Source organism: Artibeus jamaicensis, unplaced genomic scaffold (assembly GCF_021234435.1).
Source record: "Artibeus jamaicensis isolate MK-2021 breed Jamaican fruit bat unplaced genomic scaffold, CSHL_Jam_final contig_414, whole genome shotgun sequence".
NCBI classification, from domain to species: Eukaryota; Metazoa; Chordata; class Mammalia; order Chiroptera; family Phyllostomidae; genus Artibeus; species Artibeus jamaicensis.
In genome coordinates this window covers 6,656,929-6,677,540 of record NW_026521822.1, presented here as the reverse complement: position 1 = coordinate 6,677,540, position 20,612 = coordinate 6,656,929, and the positions used below count along the sequence as shown (strand labels likewise).

The following is a 20,612-nucleotide window of genomic DNA, read 5'->3' as shown; positions in this document are numbered from 1 at the left end:
GTCCCATCAGACTGTCAGCTGATTTCTCAAAAGAGACCCTGCAGGTAAGAGGGGTTGGAAAGAAGTATTCCAAGTTACGAAAGGCAAAGACCTACATCAAAGATTGCTCTATCCAGCAAAGCTTTCATTTAGAATGGAAGGGCAGATAAAGTGCTTCTCAGGAAAAAAAAAAGTGCTTCTCAGATAAGGTCAAATTCAAGAAATTCATCATCACCAAGCCCTTATTATATGAAATGTTAAAGGGACTTATTTAAGAAAAAGAAGATCAAAAACATGTACAGTACAAGGACAGCAAATTCACAATTATTAGCAACCACACACCTAAAAAAAACAACTAAGCAAACAACTAGAACAGGAACAGAACCACAGAAATGGAGATCACAAGGAGGGTTAGCAACAGGGGAGTGGGAGGAGGAGGGGGAAAAGATACAGAGAATAAGTAGCATACATGGTAGGTAGAAAATAGACAGGGGGAGGGCAAGAATAGTATGGGAAATGTAGAAGCTAAAGAACTTATAAATACGACACATGGACATGAACTAAAGGGGGGAAATGTGGGTGGGAGAGGGTGTGCAAGGTGGAAGGGAGTAAAGGGGGGAAAATGGGACAAGTGTAATAGCATAATCAAAGAAATATATTTTAAAAAGATAAACTTAATAGGCCATAACTATTGACCATGGGAAAAAATGACCTTTGCTATCTATAACACATGAGAAATTAAAAATAAAAGATTCTAATACAATAGTGTTTCCTATTAGCTACCAATTATTGTATGAAAATAGGGCCTTAATTAAAAGGAAGAAACTAATGTTCAAAATAATATAAGAAATAGAACCATAGTTAATTTTCTAATTATTGTTACAAATAGTGACCAACATTCAGTCTGTTGCTGTGATAAATCCACTGCACTTAATGACATGTTTATTTTAGAGCTATATATTTGTTTTAGTTTAATTAATATATTCATACCATTTCAAAAGAACCTGAGGTTGTTTGTCTACACTGGTTTGTGATTTTAAAATGTTCCTTCAAGCTTTTAAGAATCTAAGAGAATTATGTATTATTCATTCAGAAATATATATAGTTCTCTTTTAAGGAAATCACAAAAATAACCACACAAAATGTTAATTATTAATCAGGTATCAAATGAATAGTTTATGACGTTTCTTATCTTGCTAATTTGCAGAGCAACACAAACAGCAGACACCTACCTTTCTTTTTGCTGGATAAAAAATGAAATGTAAACAAAATTTTCTTCTGAAAATTAAAGAAATTACAAATAAATCCTTTAATGATGGGCTTTAGTATTTATGGGTACACAGACATCCTCATTGTTCACATCAGTTCCAGGTAGCAGCTAGATTAGTGTGACTGAGTCATTTTTGTAGTCATGAAGTTTCCTCTTGCTCTGTGACCTGTTCCCATACACCTTTCCCATACACCTTTGGTAGTGCAGGGTTGGATCTACTTACTGTTACTGCTAAACTTGCATGATCTGGAAGCAAGGAACTTGATAAAAACACATCTCTATTAGATGCATAATTTTGTTTATGTTCTCTAGCCTAAAGGTTTTGGCCTTATAATAATGTGCTGCATTTTAGATCCTCAGTATTTCTATTTCCTGTGTAGCATGTACAGGTGCTCACAATGATGAGTAAAAGTGAGACAGATGCAAAGGTGGTGCTGGAAATGGATTAATGCTGTAGGGTAAAAAATAAAAGTTGACTATATTAGCATGCTGTGTTGTGAGGAACCTGTATATTTAAGCACTGACAGAAAAAAAAAGGTATATTTTTACTTATTCCCTACCTAAACAGATAAAGTTTGCCTTTTTCTGGGTCCCAAATTTACTTTAGCCATTTAAGCAACTATTTTGAGTCACTGGGCTAGAAGTTTCCACAACTGTGGCATTAGGAACTAAATTTCTACTGCAGAGTATGCACCCTTACGATCATACTCTGACTTTAAGGTAAGGTTAATTCAAGTGGTACCTGCATTTGTCTGTCATCTTGCCCAATCATGTTTCTCCATTCCGCGAGTGAGCGCTGCAGATGTTCAAGTCCAGTTTCCCAAAGCCTGACGTGACCTCCCATATCAACACTGACAACGCCACCTTTTCCCCACTCAGCTAGCAGCGCATCTGTGTCTGAAATAGTAGATAGCCATGTTGTATATGGAGAGAGAGATTCTGATCTAAAAAGGAAATCACGGTATTCAGTCAATTGGTAGACTAGGTAATGAAGCTTGTTTAACATGAATTAGGTTCATTAAACTTTCTATATAGAATTCTAAGAGTAAACACATTAAAAGTTATCAACAGATCTATCTATAAGTAAAAGAACACACATTCAGTTATTGGTTATTTTCTGTATTTATGGATGCCAGATAACATCAATATTCACTGCCAGAGAGAAAGAAACTCTAAACCAACTCGTACTTCTCAAACATGCAGCCTAAGGTCAGTGCTGAAAGTGATGTTTAGTTTATATGTTTTAACTGCCTTTGTGTTTAATATTTTGCCTTTTCTAACTCAGGAAGTTATAAGGATTTATAGTCAGGAATTTGTGTATTTCTTATGTTATATATTTCATACAAATATATATTTCATTTATTTTATGTTTCATATATATAGTCATTTCTAGGAGTGCACTTCTGCCTGTAGGAGTCGATTTCATACATACTTTATTTGAGTATAGCTGGCATTATACAAAACATACACTAGAAATTCTAATTACTAGTGTTGGCTCTCTAAATACATCTGATACAGTCTATAATAAGTTGTCTAAAGGTATGGACTCATCAGATAATCAGCTATCATTATCTGAGCTATCATTGTTGATCTGGTAAAACCATAAAACCACTATGTATTAGGGAAAGTCCTACATTCCAAAAGTAAACCAAGACTACTTTGACCTTTTTTTTGGTCTGCCTTAGTAGATTGTAAACACAGAGTAACAAAGCCCACTCCTCTGTAACACAGAAGTCTTAGAAAATGTTTATATGAAGAGGACGACAACAGTAGGACGGGACCAAGTGTTTTAGAATTACTTTGCATTACCAGAAGGACTGAAAGAAAGTAACATTTGATATAATACAGGCTTTCACTGTTTGTGTTCTCCAAAAAAATTTGCCTTAGGAAAAAAAAATTAGTAGGGACAGATGGCGAAGTAAAGGGCAACTCAAGAGTAATGAAATTTATTCATGTAAAACTATGATGTTTGAAAGTCTCCGGAGAGCACTCAAGATTGTGTGTCTAATGAGTGCTGTATCTGGTTGCATATTTAACTCTGCCATGAAAATAGAAATTTACAAGGGCAATTTTTTCAATATGTCAATAAACAGTGATGAAGAAATCACATTTTTAAAACAATTTGTACACTAGGTCTAAAATCTCTTCCCCACTTTTTCAAGTATGTGTTCCCCTTATACATAAGTTCTTTAAAGAGCACAAAGATTTATAGTAGAGTGAAAACTAGATTTATATACACCCACATATAAGACTAGGCAGTATCATTTTACAAGTGCAAATAATATAAACATCTGAGAAAAATACATTTTACTGAGGGGAAAAGTGACATACTCATTTTAGCCCTTCATTTACACATAACTTTACTGTATTTTTCTATTATTTGAAGTTAGCTATCAAATGGAAAATTCCTAATATCTAGCAGAATGCTCAATTTAAGCACTTAGCAACAAAACTGAAATCCAGATAAGTTGTTCCCTTGGGTTACATATATGCCAAAATATGACAAGAGTTAATCTCAAGAGAAACTCAGGACATACTGACAATGAACAGACTGAGTAAACCACGTGGCACTTAAAATGTGGCCAGTCCAAATTTAGATGTTTTATAAGTGTAAAATACATACTAGCTGTCAAAGACAAAAAAGAAGGAACATAAATTACATCATTAAAATTTTTATATTGAATACATGTCAAAATTATAATATTTAAGATATATTGTAAATAAAATATTAAAGTTAATTCCACTTGTTTCTTTTTACTTTGTTAATGTGCTTACCAAGGAAAATAATATTATATATGTGGCTCACATTACATACTTCTATTGGACAGTGCAGCTCTATATGAATTATGGTGACCAGCTGGCACTGGTTATATACACAGTTGTTCTTCCAGATATTTTTTCTATGGCAGGTATAACAGATATGTTATTGAGAAAGTCAAAAAAGAAAAACATAGAAATCAAAAGCTAGGGCTAGTAAGAAGAATATAATGAAAGAAATTGTTTAATGCTTTAGAAGTGTAAAATACAGAAAGTTGTTCCTTGCTTTTGTAATTTGCACTAACAGTGTATTTTAATGGGCATACAATTAATGTGAATAAGGACTTTCCCTAAATGACTAAAGTTATTTTCCATTAAACTGACATAAGAAGGCATACATATATATGTTGGAATAAGTAAATCTGTTTCTTCAACTATGCTTTCATTATTTATATTTCTTGAACTTGACCAAAGGGTCCTAAGAAATGAAACTGTGAGCCACCACCACTTATCTGCCCTGTACCCCACTAGCCCCTTTCCATGCCGAGTGATGTTTTTGCCATTGTGTTGTGAAGGCTCAGTCACCTGTGAGGGATTGTATGTGAGGAGGGGATGTGAGACCAAAGCAGGTGTACATGCAGGTTGAAAGAGGTCAGGCATGTGTGCATCCAGAGAGGGATGGGCGACAGGTTAGGACACCTGTGCTTACAAGGCAGACACCGAGCCTCCTTGCTTTTCCAATTGTATCCTCATTCAGGCTAGTGTGAATGCTTTGCCTCCATCACTGGACAATAATAAAAGCAGCGAATGGAAATGAATTCTATTCCAAATCTCTGAAATCCTTTGACTACTCTATGGCCTTCCTGATTGCAGATACACAATAACATATTTTAAAACAATATTAAGCAAATACTATTTAAATTACTTTGACATTTTTAACCCACTTACCTCAGAAAAATAATATATAAAGTTAGTAAGTATGAAAATTTCTGCAATAAAAATGCTATTTCAGAAACAGAAAAATTACCATTAGGACAGATTAAAAAAGAGAAATGACGTCTATAAAAGCTGATTGATTTATACCTATGTAACATTTGAACATTTTTCCAAAATGAAAATTAAAAAGGCAGTCAGGCATGAAGAAGAACAGCAAGATGTAAACCATCTGTACATGAAAAAATAGCCTTCTATTTAAAGAAACAAAAAGCGCACATTTATTCAAGGTACTTGTTAAGAATTCACTCATTTTTTAAAAAAATCTGACATACAAGCTAAGAACAAAGGTTTAAATTACCTGGGAATTGGAATATATCGGAGTTTCTTTGATTGAAGATCAGTGACTTCTATATAACCAGATGTGTGTGGAGGAGTAACATCTGAAAATAGTCATGACATAAGCAGAGAATTAAATTACTACATGGTACCAAAATAGGACCCCCAAAAGCATAAATCCCACTAAAAGTGGAATGAAGTTATCAATAGCCTGAAGCAGAACTCTGAGACCCACTTGACAAGGTTCTGGGCCAAGTCCAGACTCAAAGCCACACTTCCCAACTTACGTTTTTCTTAGGGAAATAACAAAGACTGTCAAATAGATGCATATTAGATAGTGATTCTTTACTGTCAAAAAATAACCTAAGTTCTTTTCATTGTCGTTGAAAGCGTCCCAAGATGGGTCAATGTTTTAGTACTTCCAGTGAAATGTTTCGTCATCTGAATTCTGGTTTCTTTCTTAGGAAATCACAGTGATAGTATAATCTGGTGCAGGGGTGTCAGACTCATTTTCACCAGGGGCAACATCAGCCTCACAGTTGCCTTAAAGGGCCAAAATAATTTTAGGACTGTATAAATGTAACTACTCCCTAACTGTTAAGGAGTTGAAGTTACATTTCACCTTTTGAAGGCAACCACAAGGCTGATGTGGCCCCAGGTGAAAGTGAGTTTGACACCCCCGATCTGGCAGACTCAGCATCTACTTTGTAATCAGGCTGACCTTGTGTGAAAGGCTTACATTTCCGAACAGTGTTTTATGCTGGTCAGGTTAATTATTGCTCTGAGATCTGCTTTTATCATTGGCAAAATGGGGATAAACAGCAGCCTCAGAACATCATCATAAACATTATTTTGAGGATTAGATGAATCTAGTAAATGCAAAGCACCAAGTTAGTAATTGCTCAACACACAGTTGCAGTTATTGAGGCCCTAGGAGACAGGAAAAGGTGAAGTGAGGATGGCTCAGTGGGGTGAGGACTCAGTCATGAAGAATATGAAAATACGGGAAGGAGAGGGTTCAACAACAATGGTGTTGTTTCCCAGCAAATATCCGGGGTTTACTGCAATTCTTGGGGTTTTCCACAGCCCTGAGTATCACCATCACCTTCATCTTTTCTAGCTGCCACTCACTGCACATCAAGAACTCTACTTAGTCTTTACAGATTACATTTTTAATACTGATAACAACAAAGACTTGGGATTCTTGTTTGAAAGATGAGGAAGCTGAGGTTTACTGAGGTAATATAATAATGTGGCTTGCTTGAGGTGAGGTATTGGTAGAGCGATGGAGGTGGTTTTCAAACCCACAGCTTTCTGCCTCTGCAATCTGTCTACCACTCCCACAGCTCCTACTTGAGTGGGCCCTAGAGCAACAACAATTTTACAAATAGCCTGTTGGGAGCCACCCTGCCTGGTTTTAGAAGCTGTAAGCCCCCCATGGCTAAGACTGAGTGAGCAACCTTCGGACCATAAGCCACTAAAGAAAGAAAGCTTATCTCCCTGGCAGGGGCACCCCTTCTGCCCCTTTTGCTTCACCCTGTCTGACCCCCAGTGCATGATCAGTTAGCCAGTGATGGGTAAAATTCCTCAAGGGAGGGATGACCTAGGACAGGCACAATCACAAGGGAGCCCTCAGGGAAGGACTTGGGGGCTATAGCAAAATGGGGTGATGGAACCTTACCCCTTGGCTTTGACATAGCCCAAGTCCTCATTCTGTCTTCAAGAAGTCTTCTAATCTCCTAGCTGCCTTACTTCCCTTGCCTGACTTAAGCCTGAAACAATGCCAGAGGGCAGTGCAGACCTGTGCTGAAAAGGGTGATGAGGCCTAAGAAAGAATACATAAAATCCTGTGAAACCTGTTTTGATAAGAATGCTCTCAATTAAATGATAAAGGTCTGAGCAAGATATCAGTTTGTTTCCCAAAGGTTTGTAGCTCTTTAGCTAACAGACTCTGACTCAGAATAAGCCCTCAGAGTTCTTTGTATGTTATCTATTGTTTGATCCTTACTACCTGACAATGATTGATAAGCTTTACCTGTCTTCCTGTGCAAACTGAACCAAATAAAGGCCCACTGAAGAAAAACCTCTTGGCCCTTCTCCTTTGAGAGATCAGCCACCTTTTCTCCCCAAGCAGATCATGTCTTGGTAGACTTATTCTCATCCATGGTGGCTGGGAAGGCCCTGCGGGTGGAGCACCCCCAACAATAGTCCCATTTTACAAACTCTGAGCCACTACCTGTCTCTGAAAACAACAAACAAAAAAGTTCTCTAACACAGAACCCATACTTTTAAAGATTTGTCTGTCTATCTATATATCTATCTATCTACCTATCTATCTAGTTACTTAGCTATTTACCTAACTATATCTTCTTATAACTTATTATTGTAGACATAAAAAATGCTCACATTGAGTTTATCACATGTAGTTTATAAGAAATAAGAAACTTGGTATTTTTATTTCATATATGCAGTTGAAGGTGCTTCAGTAGGCCACCTGAAAAACTCAAAATCTCTCTTATTTACTCAACAGACAAGGTTGAGCTTATTTTGCACCAGGAACAATACAAAGCCCTGGGAACAGAAAAGAAAGAGATGAGAAACCCACAGCATAAAGTGGAAAGTCCTTTTTTGGGGGGAAAAAACCTCACTGTGGGCCCTTAAGGACTTAGAATTCTAGGGTGGGAATCACAGGCCTGGGGCCCAGTATGAGCTGCGGAGCTAGGCAAGGAGTGGAGCCAGGGGTGAAGGGGTCAAGGGAAGGGAAGATAATGTGCAGGGATAGCAGAGGGTAAGAAGAGAGAATTACTATGGTAAGCTGACCACCCAGCTAGATTGGCTGTCCCCAGGTGGCCATTTGTAAAAGATGAACATGCTTATCCTAAGTCAGGTACTGCCTGCATTGGAAGTGCTGCCTGGGATATAAGGTCAAGCTTGGATAAAGTTTTGCATTGTATGTCATTTTTGATAGTTCCTGCTGCTAAGAGCTAGTTGAAGTAGGTTCAATTATTTATAGACCCAGGCTCTTTGCTAAAAATGACCACTTATTGAAGCAGTTGAGATGGCTTGAGCTGCCTAGCTTTTTTGGCTTGCCACTAACAGGAACTATTTTCATAACTATTAGTATTAAGTTGAGTTACTGCCATTAGCACTTTTAGAAAGCCCGAGAAAGCATAGTAAGCCATTTTATTTTAAATTATCTTTTTACAAATTTTTCTAGTTTCACTGTGCAAATTAATTTCATGGCATAAAGAGGATGAGAAAATTCAATAATAGCTGTGTTTGTTTCAAGTAGAGAAAGCAAGAATTTTACTCTTTGTGCTAAAAAATATTTTCACTATCAGAAAAGGCAATATGTCGCTATAAAGTACTTCAAAAAATACCAAGGGTAGTGATGGTGGTAATTGTAAGCACTTGAAAAATAATCAGAATTCATGTTTGCTAATTTGAAAATAAATCAGCTCAGAATATATGATTAAATTAAGGAAGTAAAAAACCTTGGCTAGATTTCTCTCCAAACTTAGCCAAATCCTTGTCTATCCATTTTAAATGTTCCAACACTGCAGAGAAGATAGAAGCTCAGTACATTTCCATCACATTTATAATCCAGGTGGATTTCAAAGGCAGGTATGAACTGTATTTAGGGATTAGTTCCCTGATGACTAAAGGAAAGTCACTGTTGCAATGTAGACCGTGTCGTTCCCATGGACAGTGGGGACTGTTCACATGCACAGTGCCAAGGTTAGGAAGAGGTATAAAAACTGTCAGGTAAAAGCACCAATAACATTTATACAGGGAAAAAAATTATGTTAAAAAAACTTACTCCTTCTAGCAATGTAATTTGATGTACATCTGTTAACTTCTACTTAACAATCTTTTTTTAAAAGATTTTATTTATTTATCTTTAGAGGGGAAGGGAAGGAGAGAGGGAGAGAAATATCAATGTATGGTTGCCTCTTGTGTGTCCCCTGCTGGGAACTGGCCTGCAAACCAGGCATGTGCCCTGACTGGGAATCAAACTGTGATCCTTTGGTTCGCAGGCCCATGCTCAATCCACTGAGCTACTCCAGCCAGGGCTACTTAACTATCTTGTACTCACAAATCAAGAGTGGTGTGTGCCTTGCAATCATGCTGATACCAAATCTTTGAATTTACTCAAAATTCAGAAAACAGTGTACTACTTTCAATCAAGAGTCACTATTTTGCATTTAAAGAGCTGAGGTTTATGACTAAAAAAAAGGTAACATTTTATTACAAGAAAATCAATTAGAAGAAAGCAATAAATCTCTTTCCCTATGTATTTAACAAAAGTTATACCATCATTAAGCCACAAGGAGAGCAGTTTTTGCAGTTTTTATTCATTTCTTTAATAAGAGGCTTATATGCATTAGTTCCTGACTAGTCAGGTGGTTGTATTTTATTTCTTTAAAAGATTAAATTTTCATGAGAGATTTACATGAGCATAAAGAGTTACTCAGGCCAAAAGAAAAAGCAGCCAGCCCCTGCTTTACTCCTCTCACCCCTCATTTTCTGCTGCCAGAAACTTTCATACTGTTTCTTTGGTTCACCTTCTTCCTCGTGATACTGTCTTCCTGTTTTAGTTTTGGGGATTATTTATTCCTTTCCCACAATGTAAGATGAAGAGTTTAACTCTTTTTATATACCTACTCCCTGCCCAGCACCTTGTTTTCCTATTCCCAGTGTATTTATATCAACAATTTTGGTTAAATTAATATCCAGTACTTCTATAGTTATGATTATATAAATGCTATTCATAGCTAAGCTATGTCTTATTTTTGGTATTATTGCTTTCTTTTTCCTGTACAACTTCTTCTTTTCATGGAGTTAATAATCAATGTGTTTTGTTGTTGGTTTAATTTTTCAGTTACTTAGCACAAATTCATCCTCAAATTTCCTGTCAAAATCTCTAAGTATATTTAAACATATTGGACTTACCACTTTCACTTTCATGGAGGTATCTTTCCTGAAATCTTCTAATTTTTTCTAATCTGAACTGATTGGTCCCTAGGTCTGTGCCCAGCTATCGTCCTGGGGTCTCCCTCTACCATTTTCCTAAGGATTTTTAAAAATATCTCAGTAAATCTTTCTGTGTACCAGACACCATCCTGAGCACTTTTGCATATATCTGGGATATTTAAAGAACACTACTTAAAACAAATGAGGAGAAGTAAAACTTCTACCAATCCAAAAAAATTGCAAAAGATACAAATAGGCAATTCTAGAAGAGTAAATCACAACATACAAAAAGACATTTAAACTTACTAGAAAACAGGGAAAGGTAATGTGAAACCACAACCTAAAAACTTCTACAAGAGCAGATGAGGATGTGGAACCTCGAGACTCCTTTTATGCTGTGACTGGACAGCTCTGGAAACAGCTCAGTATTGTCACTCTTACATGTAATACATACCTTACAGACTCTCAACACACACACAATGATACCAGATAAAAGAATATACATAACCCATTATTTTTAATAGCAATAAATCAGAAAGACCTTAATGCATATCAATAAAAAATAGGTGAATAAATTGTGGTATTACAGTAGTGAAAATTAATGAAGTAGAGCCATCGGTATGGATGATAACAAAGATTCTCTTTCTTACCAAATTCTGGTCAGACTCCAACTAGGTCCTGACTTTGGGGTTTCCAAAAGTTTGTCTCTGCACTGTCCAGTGTTAGCAAGAATAATGCCACATAAGCTTGATCCAAATCTCCTACTCTCAGTATCTGACTGGGTTCCTGATCATCCACTAGCCTGCCTTCAGCAAGAATCATCTAAGGTTGATTTAGTAAGAATTTTCCCTTACTCTCTTAGCAATTTTTCACCCACTGATCCTCATCAAATTGGAGGATCAATACTACCTGATTTTAAGACTTGACTATAAAGTATAAAGCTAGAAAGTAATTAAGAAAATATGGTAATAGTGAAGGGATGGACACATAGATCAATGAAACAAAACAGACCCACACATATGTGGTCAGTTGATTTTCAGCAGTGGTCCAAAAAATTCAACAGAGAAAGGAGAGCATTTCAGTAAATGGTACTGAAACGACTGAACATCCCCCTGCAAAACAGTAAGCCTCACCCCACACCTTGTACATTATGAAAAGTTAACTCAAAATGAAGCATAAATGTAAAATCTAGAAATACAACATTTCTAGAAGAAAGCATTGAAGATTTTTTCTTTATCAAAATGGGAGAAAATGTTTGGAAAGCATATATCTGATATTGAACCTGTATCTAGAATATAAAAAACATTCAAAACTCATTAAAAAGAAATCAAATAATTTAAAAAATGGGCAAAAGATATGAAGAGACATTTCATTAAAGAAGTTATACATGAAAAAATGTTCAACATCATTAGGAACTAGGGAAAATGCAAATAAAAATGAGACATCACTACACACCAATTAGAATGGCAAAAACATGATAATACCAAGTACTAGAAAAGAGGCAGAACAACTGGAACATTATTGTGAGTTCGCTTTCTCATTCACTTTGCATACCTGCTGATAGGTATGCAAAGTGGTGCTGCCACTTGGGGAGTGTCGTCATATGATGTAAAAATACCACTCTTAGGTATTCAACCAAGTGAAACAAAAACTTATGTTCACTTAAAAATCTGTGTACAAATGTTCACAACAGCATTATTCATTATTGCCCTAAATTGGAAACTATCCAAATATCTACCTGTGAATGGACAATCAAACTTTCCTACATCCACAAAATAGGCTACTTAGCAATAAAAAGGAACAAACTATTAGTACACACAACATAAGTGATTCTCAAATACATTATATTAAGTGAAAGAAGCCAGACTCAAAAGACTACACACTGTATGATTCCATTTACATAAAATTCAGGAAAAGGCAAATCATTAAGTACAGAAATCAGATGGGCAAGAGTTGGTGGATTGGGAGGAGGGCTTGATCACAAAATGTCATTAAGGAGATTTGGAGGCAAAAGAACAGGTCTCTGTCCATTGTGGTGACAGTCACACAACTGCATGTATTTGTGAAACTCACAACACTGTAACACTAAAAGGGTGAATTTTACTGTATGTAAAATGGACCTTAATAAGATGAAAATGTATTCTCTAAAAGTATCACTCAGATGTGTGCAGAATGTGAGGAGGAAAAAAGAGTGGAAGAGGGAACTTCATCGGGAGGCTAATATTCTAGTGCAAGGTATTGGCAATGATTTGGATGTTGGCAATAAAAACTTCAGACAGGAAGGTGGATGCAAGATATATTTGTAAGATCATATCAAAAGGGCATGTAATGATGATGGATTAGATTACATATGGAGGGTGAGGGAGAAGTATGAGGGCTGAACTCCAGGTTCCTGGGGATAAAAAGGTGCTCTAAATTCTAGTATGGAATTTCCTGAAATCCCTGGAATGCTCTGTCATGGCCCTGTACCTTTCACATGGGCTTCCCTCTTGGTGGAACAATTCCTTCATTTGATTTACTACCACTCGCCCTTCAAGAGCCAGCTCATAACCACCTGTCTCCTCTATGCTCATACGTCTCCTTGTGAATATTCCTGCCACAGCAGTATACAGCAGTTGCCAGTTTATCCACCTGCTTCTTCTGCCATGGAAACCATTTTAAGGAAATGGTGATTGATGTGGAAGGAACTACTAATTCTAAATGTTAACATATAACCAGGACTTTTCAATCTCATTAACAGATTAGTACAATACATTTAGAATTATATTTATGAAGTCCACACTACTATAAAAATGTAAACACCTCTATAATGCAAATAGTAATCAGTGGCACAATGACCAAAATTTTTCATAATTATCTATCATAATGAAAACCAGTACCCTTCAGTAAGAATAGCTCTGGGCTAGGGACTGGAAGGCCTTGGTGCAAATGGGGCTCTGGGGTAACCCTCAGCAAATTATTTTACCTCTCTGTTTCCCTGCATATAAATTAGAGTGTATATTAACTATAAAATGGGGATTTGAAGATTAAATGATATACAAAGAAAATGATCTGCCCTGGCTGGTGTAGCTCAGTGGATTGAGCACGGGCCTGCGAACCAGACAATCGCGGTTCAATTCCCAGTCAGGGCACATACCGGGGTTGCAGGCAGGTTCCCTGCAGGCCACTTCCCAGCAGGGGATGCACGAAAGGCAACCATACATTGATGTTTCTCTCCCTCTCTCCTTCCCTTCCCCTCTAAAGATAAATAAATAAAATCTTAAAATTAAAAAAAAAAGATATACAACTATTCAGGTTATTTAAAAAAAAAAAGAAAATGATCAGCACAGGACTTGACATATGCTATGCAGTGTTGTGTATTGGTTTGATATCATTTTAAATCAAAGGACTGTTTGCTGATCTAGACTTTGGGGCATCAGCTCCTGCCCTGGTAAAGGCAACTCATACACCAGCAGCAGCCTGAGGAGATGGCCTGCTGTGCTACAAGACGAGCATGTTGCTACAACCTGTTGTAGCAACAAGGGACTTTTGTTTTTGTGCTGGTGTCTGGCATTGTGCTCCAGGCTGGTTATGTGGTCTCTCAAAGAAGAGGTATACCTCAACTAAATTTGATTTTATTTCTTTCACCTCTCCTTGCCTGAAACAATAGTGTGATTAATTGATCATTGGTCTGAAGTACATGATTTCTTTATGGCTTATTAAAAGACATTATTCTGTATTCTATTGGCTTATGAAATTCCTACAGTGAACATGTATTAAATAAACTGCTGGCAAAGAAAGCTCAGTCTCTGAGCATAATTTGTAGCCCCAAACAACACATGTAGTAATAAATACAAATTGATTTTTGAGAGGATTAATAAGTCAATCAGTCGCTGAAATCTCTAGCCTTTCATCACAAGAATTTAAGCCAGTGTTTTTCACCGTTTTCATCTCATGGCACACATAAACTAACTACTAAACTTCTGTGGCACTCCAGAAACATATATCATTTTTTTGCTAATCTGACAAAAATAGGTAGAGTTTTGATTCATTCATTCAGGGTGACTATTGTGTTGGCTGTTGTCATTTTTTTAATTTGACAATATAAGGGAAAAGAAGTCAGTGGAGCACCAGATGAAAATTGCTGGCTTAAAACAAAAGCCAGACCCCATTTTCTATGTCTAATATTCTAGTGATTTTGAAGTCTCCTCAACAACAAATTCTACATAAAGTTATTGTATGGACTGTAGTGCAAACGAGCATGTGTTCTACCAGTAATGGCTACATAAGTGTGAGAACCTGAGTGAAAACTTTCTGAGTACATACAAGTGTTTAAAACTATTAGACTCATTGTAATTATTTACACTTATAAATATACAATGATAATTATAAATTAAATATCCCTACCAAAAGCAAACTCCCTTCAACTACCTTGGTCGATTAGGAACTGGTAAGTTTCTTACCTTTTGGGTAGATATCTTTTAGAGGGACTTCTCCTGGTGGCAAAATCCTGACGATCTGATTAGTATCTACAAGAGTCACACAGTTGCTCTGTTTTGGAGCTCCACTCTTCTTTCCTCCATAGAATACTGTATCGGTGACCTTTGACTTATGCAAAGATGATGGCCTTTTCCAAGAATAAACTTCACTGGGTGACTGAAAATAAAATAAAAAGATATTAAAGCCCAGAAGTACTATTCACCATAATTTTCATAGTGCAGCCCTATAAGCAGATACTGGCAGTAACTTCCTTTTCACAAATAAAATAAAATTATTCCTTAAACTTTTTGAATTTGGTACAGGAGAGAGCTGCTTTACCAATAATCATAATTTTCAGGCAAGCATGAATATATAACACATTTTTGTCTTGAAATAAATTATAAATAAAAAATGGAATATAACAATATAGATCATTTAAAAATAAAACAAACACCTAATGCACCCACTGTCTGGCATAAGGAACAGAACATTAATAGTATTTTCTTAATTAAAGTATAATTGACATACTCCATCATATTAGTTTCAGGTGTACAACACAGTGACTCAACACCTATATACCTTCCAGATGATCACCATGATAAGTCTACTTACCATAAGGCCCTGATAGCCCACACTGGGCTCTGCTCACACATGGATACCTTCTTCACCTTATTGGGCTCCCACAAAGCACATCAACCTTCCCCTTCATGGGAACACCCCATCTGCGTCCTGTCTGGACTTAATTCCCATCACCAGTGTTCACCCCTCCCCCACCACAGATGTTCCTTCCACTTGCTCAAGTTCTGACCTCTTACATATCACACTGGGACATTGTCCATTTTTGAAATATTGGATTATTGATTTTCTTACTCTTGAATTTTGAGAAATCTTAATATATTCCTGATACAAGTCCTTTGTTGAAAATGTGATTTGCCAATATTTTCTCCCAGTCCACAGACTGTCTTTTCCTTCTCTTAATAGTGTCTTTTACAGAGAGTTTAAGTTTTTAGTTTTGATGAAATTTAATTGATCAGTTTTTTAATGGATCATGCCTAAAATGCCTGGTACAATGTTTAATAGAAATGGTGACAGTGGGTAACCTTGTCATATTCTTGATATTAAAAGGGATGCTTTTAATGTTTTTACTATCAAGGATGATATGTGCTAATATTTGGTATTGGGTTAAGAAACTTTAATATGTTTATAAAAATTTAGGTGCTTCTGAAAATGCCTAAAAATATTATTGTCATCATAAAACACTGAAAGTCTGCCTAAATTGACTCTAATCGTTCATTAAATAAAAATTCATTGATTATCTTCTGTATGGTGGGCACCATACTAAATATGGAGGACCTTTCAAGTTAACAAGTTCACTAGTCCGACAAGGCCGCAAAGAATTTACACAGAGTTAGTACCAACAGTGCCTTATATTCAGTTTTTACTTTCTAAACTTTTTATAGCAACATTATACTTCTATACTAATTTCTTCCATCAGAACATCAATTTTTAAAATAATTCTACCTTCAGAAAAATAAGTCCAATATTCACCAATAACAGCAAGCATTGTGGAAAGCATATTAAACATCTCTTTCATTCAACCAAGACTGCTATAAAAACTGTACTTCAACAACATGTTTCATTTTCATTCACATATTACTTGATAGTTAGGAAGACATATGGCAAAGTCCTAAGCCACACATTATCCACTGGGTTTGGATTTCAAAAGTCGTTTACCCTGAAGTACTCATCATTCATTAATTACATTAACATTTTGAAGTACATGAGACTGGTATAGTATCAAGCATAACTGATCATTTTATCTTCAAATGATTCTATCATCCCACCTAAAAGCTCCAAAGGAAACTGTGACAATTAAATGTTTAACCAAAATAAATGGAGCTACATCTAAGGTTATTAGATGGTGACTTAGACTGAAATGACCTTTCTGTTTCATTTGTCCACATTACCATCAGGGGAAGACTGTGCCTACTTTCACCTGAAACCAATTACAAACAGCCTCTTCTTTACAGATAATAACAAATAACAGCAGAAGGGTCCATCTAAAAGCAAATTAACTTGAGATTAACAGCATTTATAGTATAATCTGGATGCTGCAATATTGTGATAAATCAGAGCAAAACTCAATAGAAAGTGAATTGATGTTTATCAATGTTGAAAATTTTAATTTACAATACTGAGATCCTGACATATTTCACTTTTAAAAATTCTAGAAGGCATTTTGTTATTAGTCTCAAATTGTTCCTCTTGACAGATTATATGAGCACACATTAAGTCAACACAATATGAAATCACTGTCAGTAGGTTAGGCATGTGCAGGTGAGTGCCCATGTATGGATGATACTGGCTTTCCCTTACTAAATATATAACTGCATCACACTTTAAAGGGTAATTTTTAAAAAGCCATGAAACCATTTAGGTCAGGGGTGTCAAACTCATTTTCACCAGGAGCCACATCAGCCTTCAAAGCGGTTGCCTTCAAAGGGCAGAATGTAATTTCAACTCCTTAACAGTTAAGGAGTAGTTATATTTCTATAGTCCTAAAATTATTTTGTGAGGCTGATGTGGCCCCCTGGTGAAAATGAGTTTGAAACCCCTGATTTAGGTGAAACACATTTTTAATGATTGATTTGGAAAGAAGAATGTTAATCTGAAATGTTTATCAGGAACTCATTCCATTTTTAATTATCTCCCCAAATAGGCTTTATATCAAATAAGACAAATTAAGAGAAAGAAATATTTATATTCAATAATATTAAAAAACGGTGCTTACCATGAGATCTGGGAAACCAACAATGACTGTAGCATAACTGCTCTCATCTGAGAGAATTCGGTTAGGAGAGGCGATCTTTTGTCCCACAGCCAAACTCAGATTTTCCGATGACAACTGATCGCTTGAAATTCTATGAGGTAGGCTGAAATCTGTTTCTGAATAGTGTCAGAGAAACATTAGATACCATATGCCCCTAAAATGCTCCTTAAATTAATTTTTACAAAGTTTCATTATCACCAACTCAATCAGAAAAGCACATGTTAAAAAAGAGAAAACATTTTCAATTACATTCATGGCCTTTCATCTGAGAAAATTCAGTTTTTATAAGCAAGGCATCTTCACAAAATAATTTCAAGTATTTACAGAGTTTGAAATTTTATTAACAATAAATATTATCATTAATAGAACCCTACAGAAAAGACATAAAACTTACCTAACCCATGTTTGCAATGGTATGTTTTAGATTTTATTCATAAGTACTATTTGCTTCCCCTAAACTCTGATGAATTAGAAATCCTGATGGTGTATGCAAAACAAAAATACTATCTTAAATTAGACTTGGAACTTAAATGTATATAAAAACACTTGTCAGTTAAAAAAATTCAAAGACAGAAGTTAAAAGATGTTAGATTCTAATGTACTATTTCTAGTGTAGTGACTAATCTTTCTCTTTGTATAAATTTAACATCTGCTGGTATTACTGCTGTTCAACAATTCTGGAGGACAGTACACATATAAGCATGCACCCAGAGAGTCACTAAAAAAGCGAACACAGTTTACCTTGCTTAACTCCGAACCCTGTGCTGGGAGGCTCCTCGTTCAACACATACAACTGGCAAACCCCACTATCTTCAGATTCGGTATGTGTAGGCTTAGTTAAAAGGTATTTCCTGTAAATGCAACAAACATCTAAGTGACAGTTTTTCTTTTCCCAATATCATGCAGCCAGGCTATAAAAATGGAGCTCGTCCCCCCAAAGCTCCTTTTTTTATATTTTGAGTATAATTTGCAGTTCCAGAGTTTCACTGTTATTCTCAACATCGTGTATAAGGAGCAGTAAATAATCACAATGCAGTAATAATTGTGAAACAAAAATCCAACACTTTATAGAAGAGGAAGGGCTGTAACAACAACAAAAAAAGAAAAAACAACTGTAATGAGACACACTCTTATTATTGTAGAGCCTGCTATTGCTGACACTGATGAGCCAGGAAGGGGGAGCCCGACTTCTGATTACGACCAGCTGAGGAACAGGAGCCTTCACCACGGTCATCTCCTTGGCCTACTTATTTGTAGGAATCCTGAGATGGCAATGTGGAAATAGCCAGAAAGCTTTTGCAGCAGGCCACCTCTGCTTGTCAGCAGACTCACAGGGAAAGTCTGCATTTAGCTAGTGGGTAAAATGCATGAAGGGGGGGCCTCAAAATTTGTGGTGCACCCTATTTTTGCCAAGAGCGCGTAATGTCCCTTTCATCAAGAAGTGTACACATAGTCCAATGGAGAAAGCATCAGGAACACAAACATAACCAAGTAAGAGCATGCAAGATAAGATGAAGAAGTAACTTCTAAGAAATGATTCTGCGAAGTCACTAAAAAGCAACAGCTCTGTGAAGCAGACTGTGGCCCTTTGAAGATAAACTGAAAATCTACTTTGAAGTATCTTTAGTTTGGCAAAAATGTGGTGAGTTCTCAATGAGCTCATAAGAAAAATCCCACAGAAATATGGATCATAGAATAAAAATGTATTTTAATTTTCTCCCCCAACTTCTTTTAACTTTCACCTATAGAGATACTGCCAAATTCAGGAATTTAAAAGACAGACACAGGAAGACAGAACAATAAGGATGCTGGATAACTGACAAGGTGGAGCTACAGCACATGGCATGAGATACTGTGTAGATCTACCCACTGATTCGTATTGCTTTCCACCAGAAGCCATTTGTCCTCTGCTACAAGAAAAACTGTCCTCAGGTTGATGGGAAGTGAGATGGTATGAGTTTGCCCTTCTAGCACGTCCAACACGGTCAGGTTGTTCCTGAAAAAAGAGAAGAAAACTATATCTGAAAGGAAGTGGTGAGGATAATGGTTGAACAGCCATGGTGCTATCATTTCATAATATATATGCAACCCTAAAAAGAATATTTTTAAGATGAGGTAACAGAAAAATGCTGACTGAACAAACACATACAAAAGTATAAGCTATGTAAGGGTATGCAAAGAAATAATGGAAAGTGATAAGCTGCCATGTCAGTAATGCCTGAAGTATGGAAGTGTGAGCACTGTTTGTTCTTATGTCTATTTTTCAACGTTTTACAATGTGAGATGATTGTTTTTACAATAAAGCATTTATAAATTTGGTAACATTAGTTTAATAATAAACACATATATTTAAAACAAAAAATAGAATGGGCAAAATAAGGACCAGTTTAAATCTTTTACAACCAAAAGCTTACCCTTTTTCCTTGTAGAATACCAGCCAGTTTTTGTGTGAAAATTCTTTACACATTTTATAAGTTTCCTAAAAACAAAACAAAACAAAAAATTCACATTAAATATGTCAGATCATCATGTCTCTCTACCTGCCTTGCCTTAAATAAAATTCTTCAACATGTACAAAGTAATTCTCAGAGAAGCTATCTCTTTATCTGCACCAAGACTTATGGTAAAATAGACTAAATACAATATATTTCAAAATGTACTGTGAATTATGTACTAACACATCTTTAGAATTGTTAAAAATAATACCCAATTCTGGTTAGAAATGAACATGCTATCCAATGATTCCCTGTGGAATTTACACCATAACACAAATAAATAAGAAATACTTTGATTTGGATATATTTATGACATTTTAAAGATCTCTTTTTTCATGGTTTTTTAAGAACTAAGTATGCTATCCTGTAGAGCAGAGTATATATATCCATTATACATATCCTAATATAATATATTATGTATATCCATAATCTATCCTTATTATACATCCATTATCTTTTTCTGAATAGTGGAATAGATTACCTTGGATTGGTCTAAAATGTTCACTTACCAGTTTAATTTCATTAATAACTAAAAAACTTTATTTATCTAGTAGGTGCAATCAGGTGTTGTACTCCT

General features: G+C 35.9%; 1 protein-coding gene across 3 annotated transcripts in view; it reads right to left on the bottom strand.

The window, feature by feature from the left end:
- The window catches only part of VWA8 (von Willebrand factor A domain containing 8), a 459,390-nt gene that overhangs the window by 127,212 nt on the left and 311,566 nt on the right, over positions 1-20,612 (bottom strand). For all 3 annotated transcript variants that reach the window (XM_053665428.1, XM_053665429.1, XM_053665427.1), the window contains 7 exons: positions 19,955-20,019; positions 19,411-19,536; positions 18,282-18,391; positions 17,502-17,656; positions 14,695-14,887; positions 5,301-5,382; positions 1,992-2,193 (listed from right to left, as the gene is read on the bottom strand). In XM_053665428.1, coding sequence (XP_053521403.1) covers positions 1,992-2,193; positions 5,301-5,382; positions 14,695-14,887; positions 17,502-17,656; positions 18,282-18,391; positions 19,411-19,536; positions 19,955-20,019 — 933 coding nt within the window. The remainder of the gene's footprint in view (positions 1-1,991; positions 2,194-5,300; positions 5,383-14,694; positions 14,888-17,501; positions 17,657-18,281; positions 18,392-19,410; positions 19,537-19,954; positions 20,020-20,612) is intronic.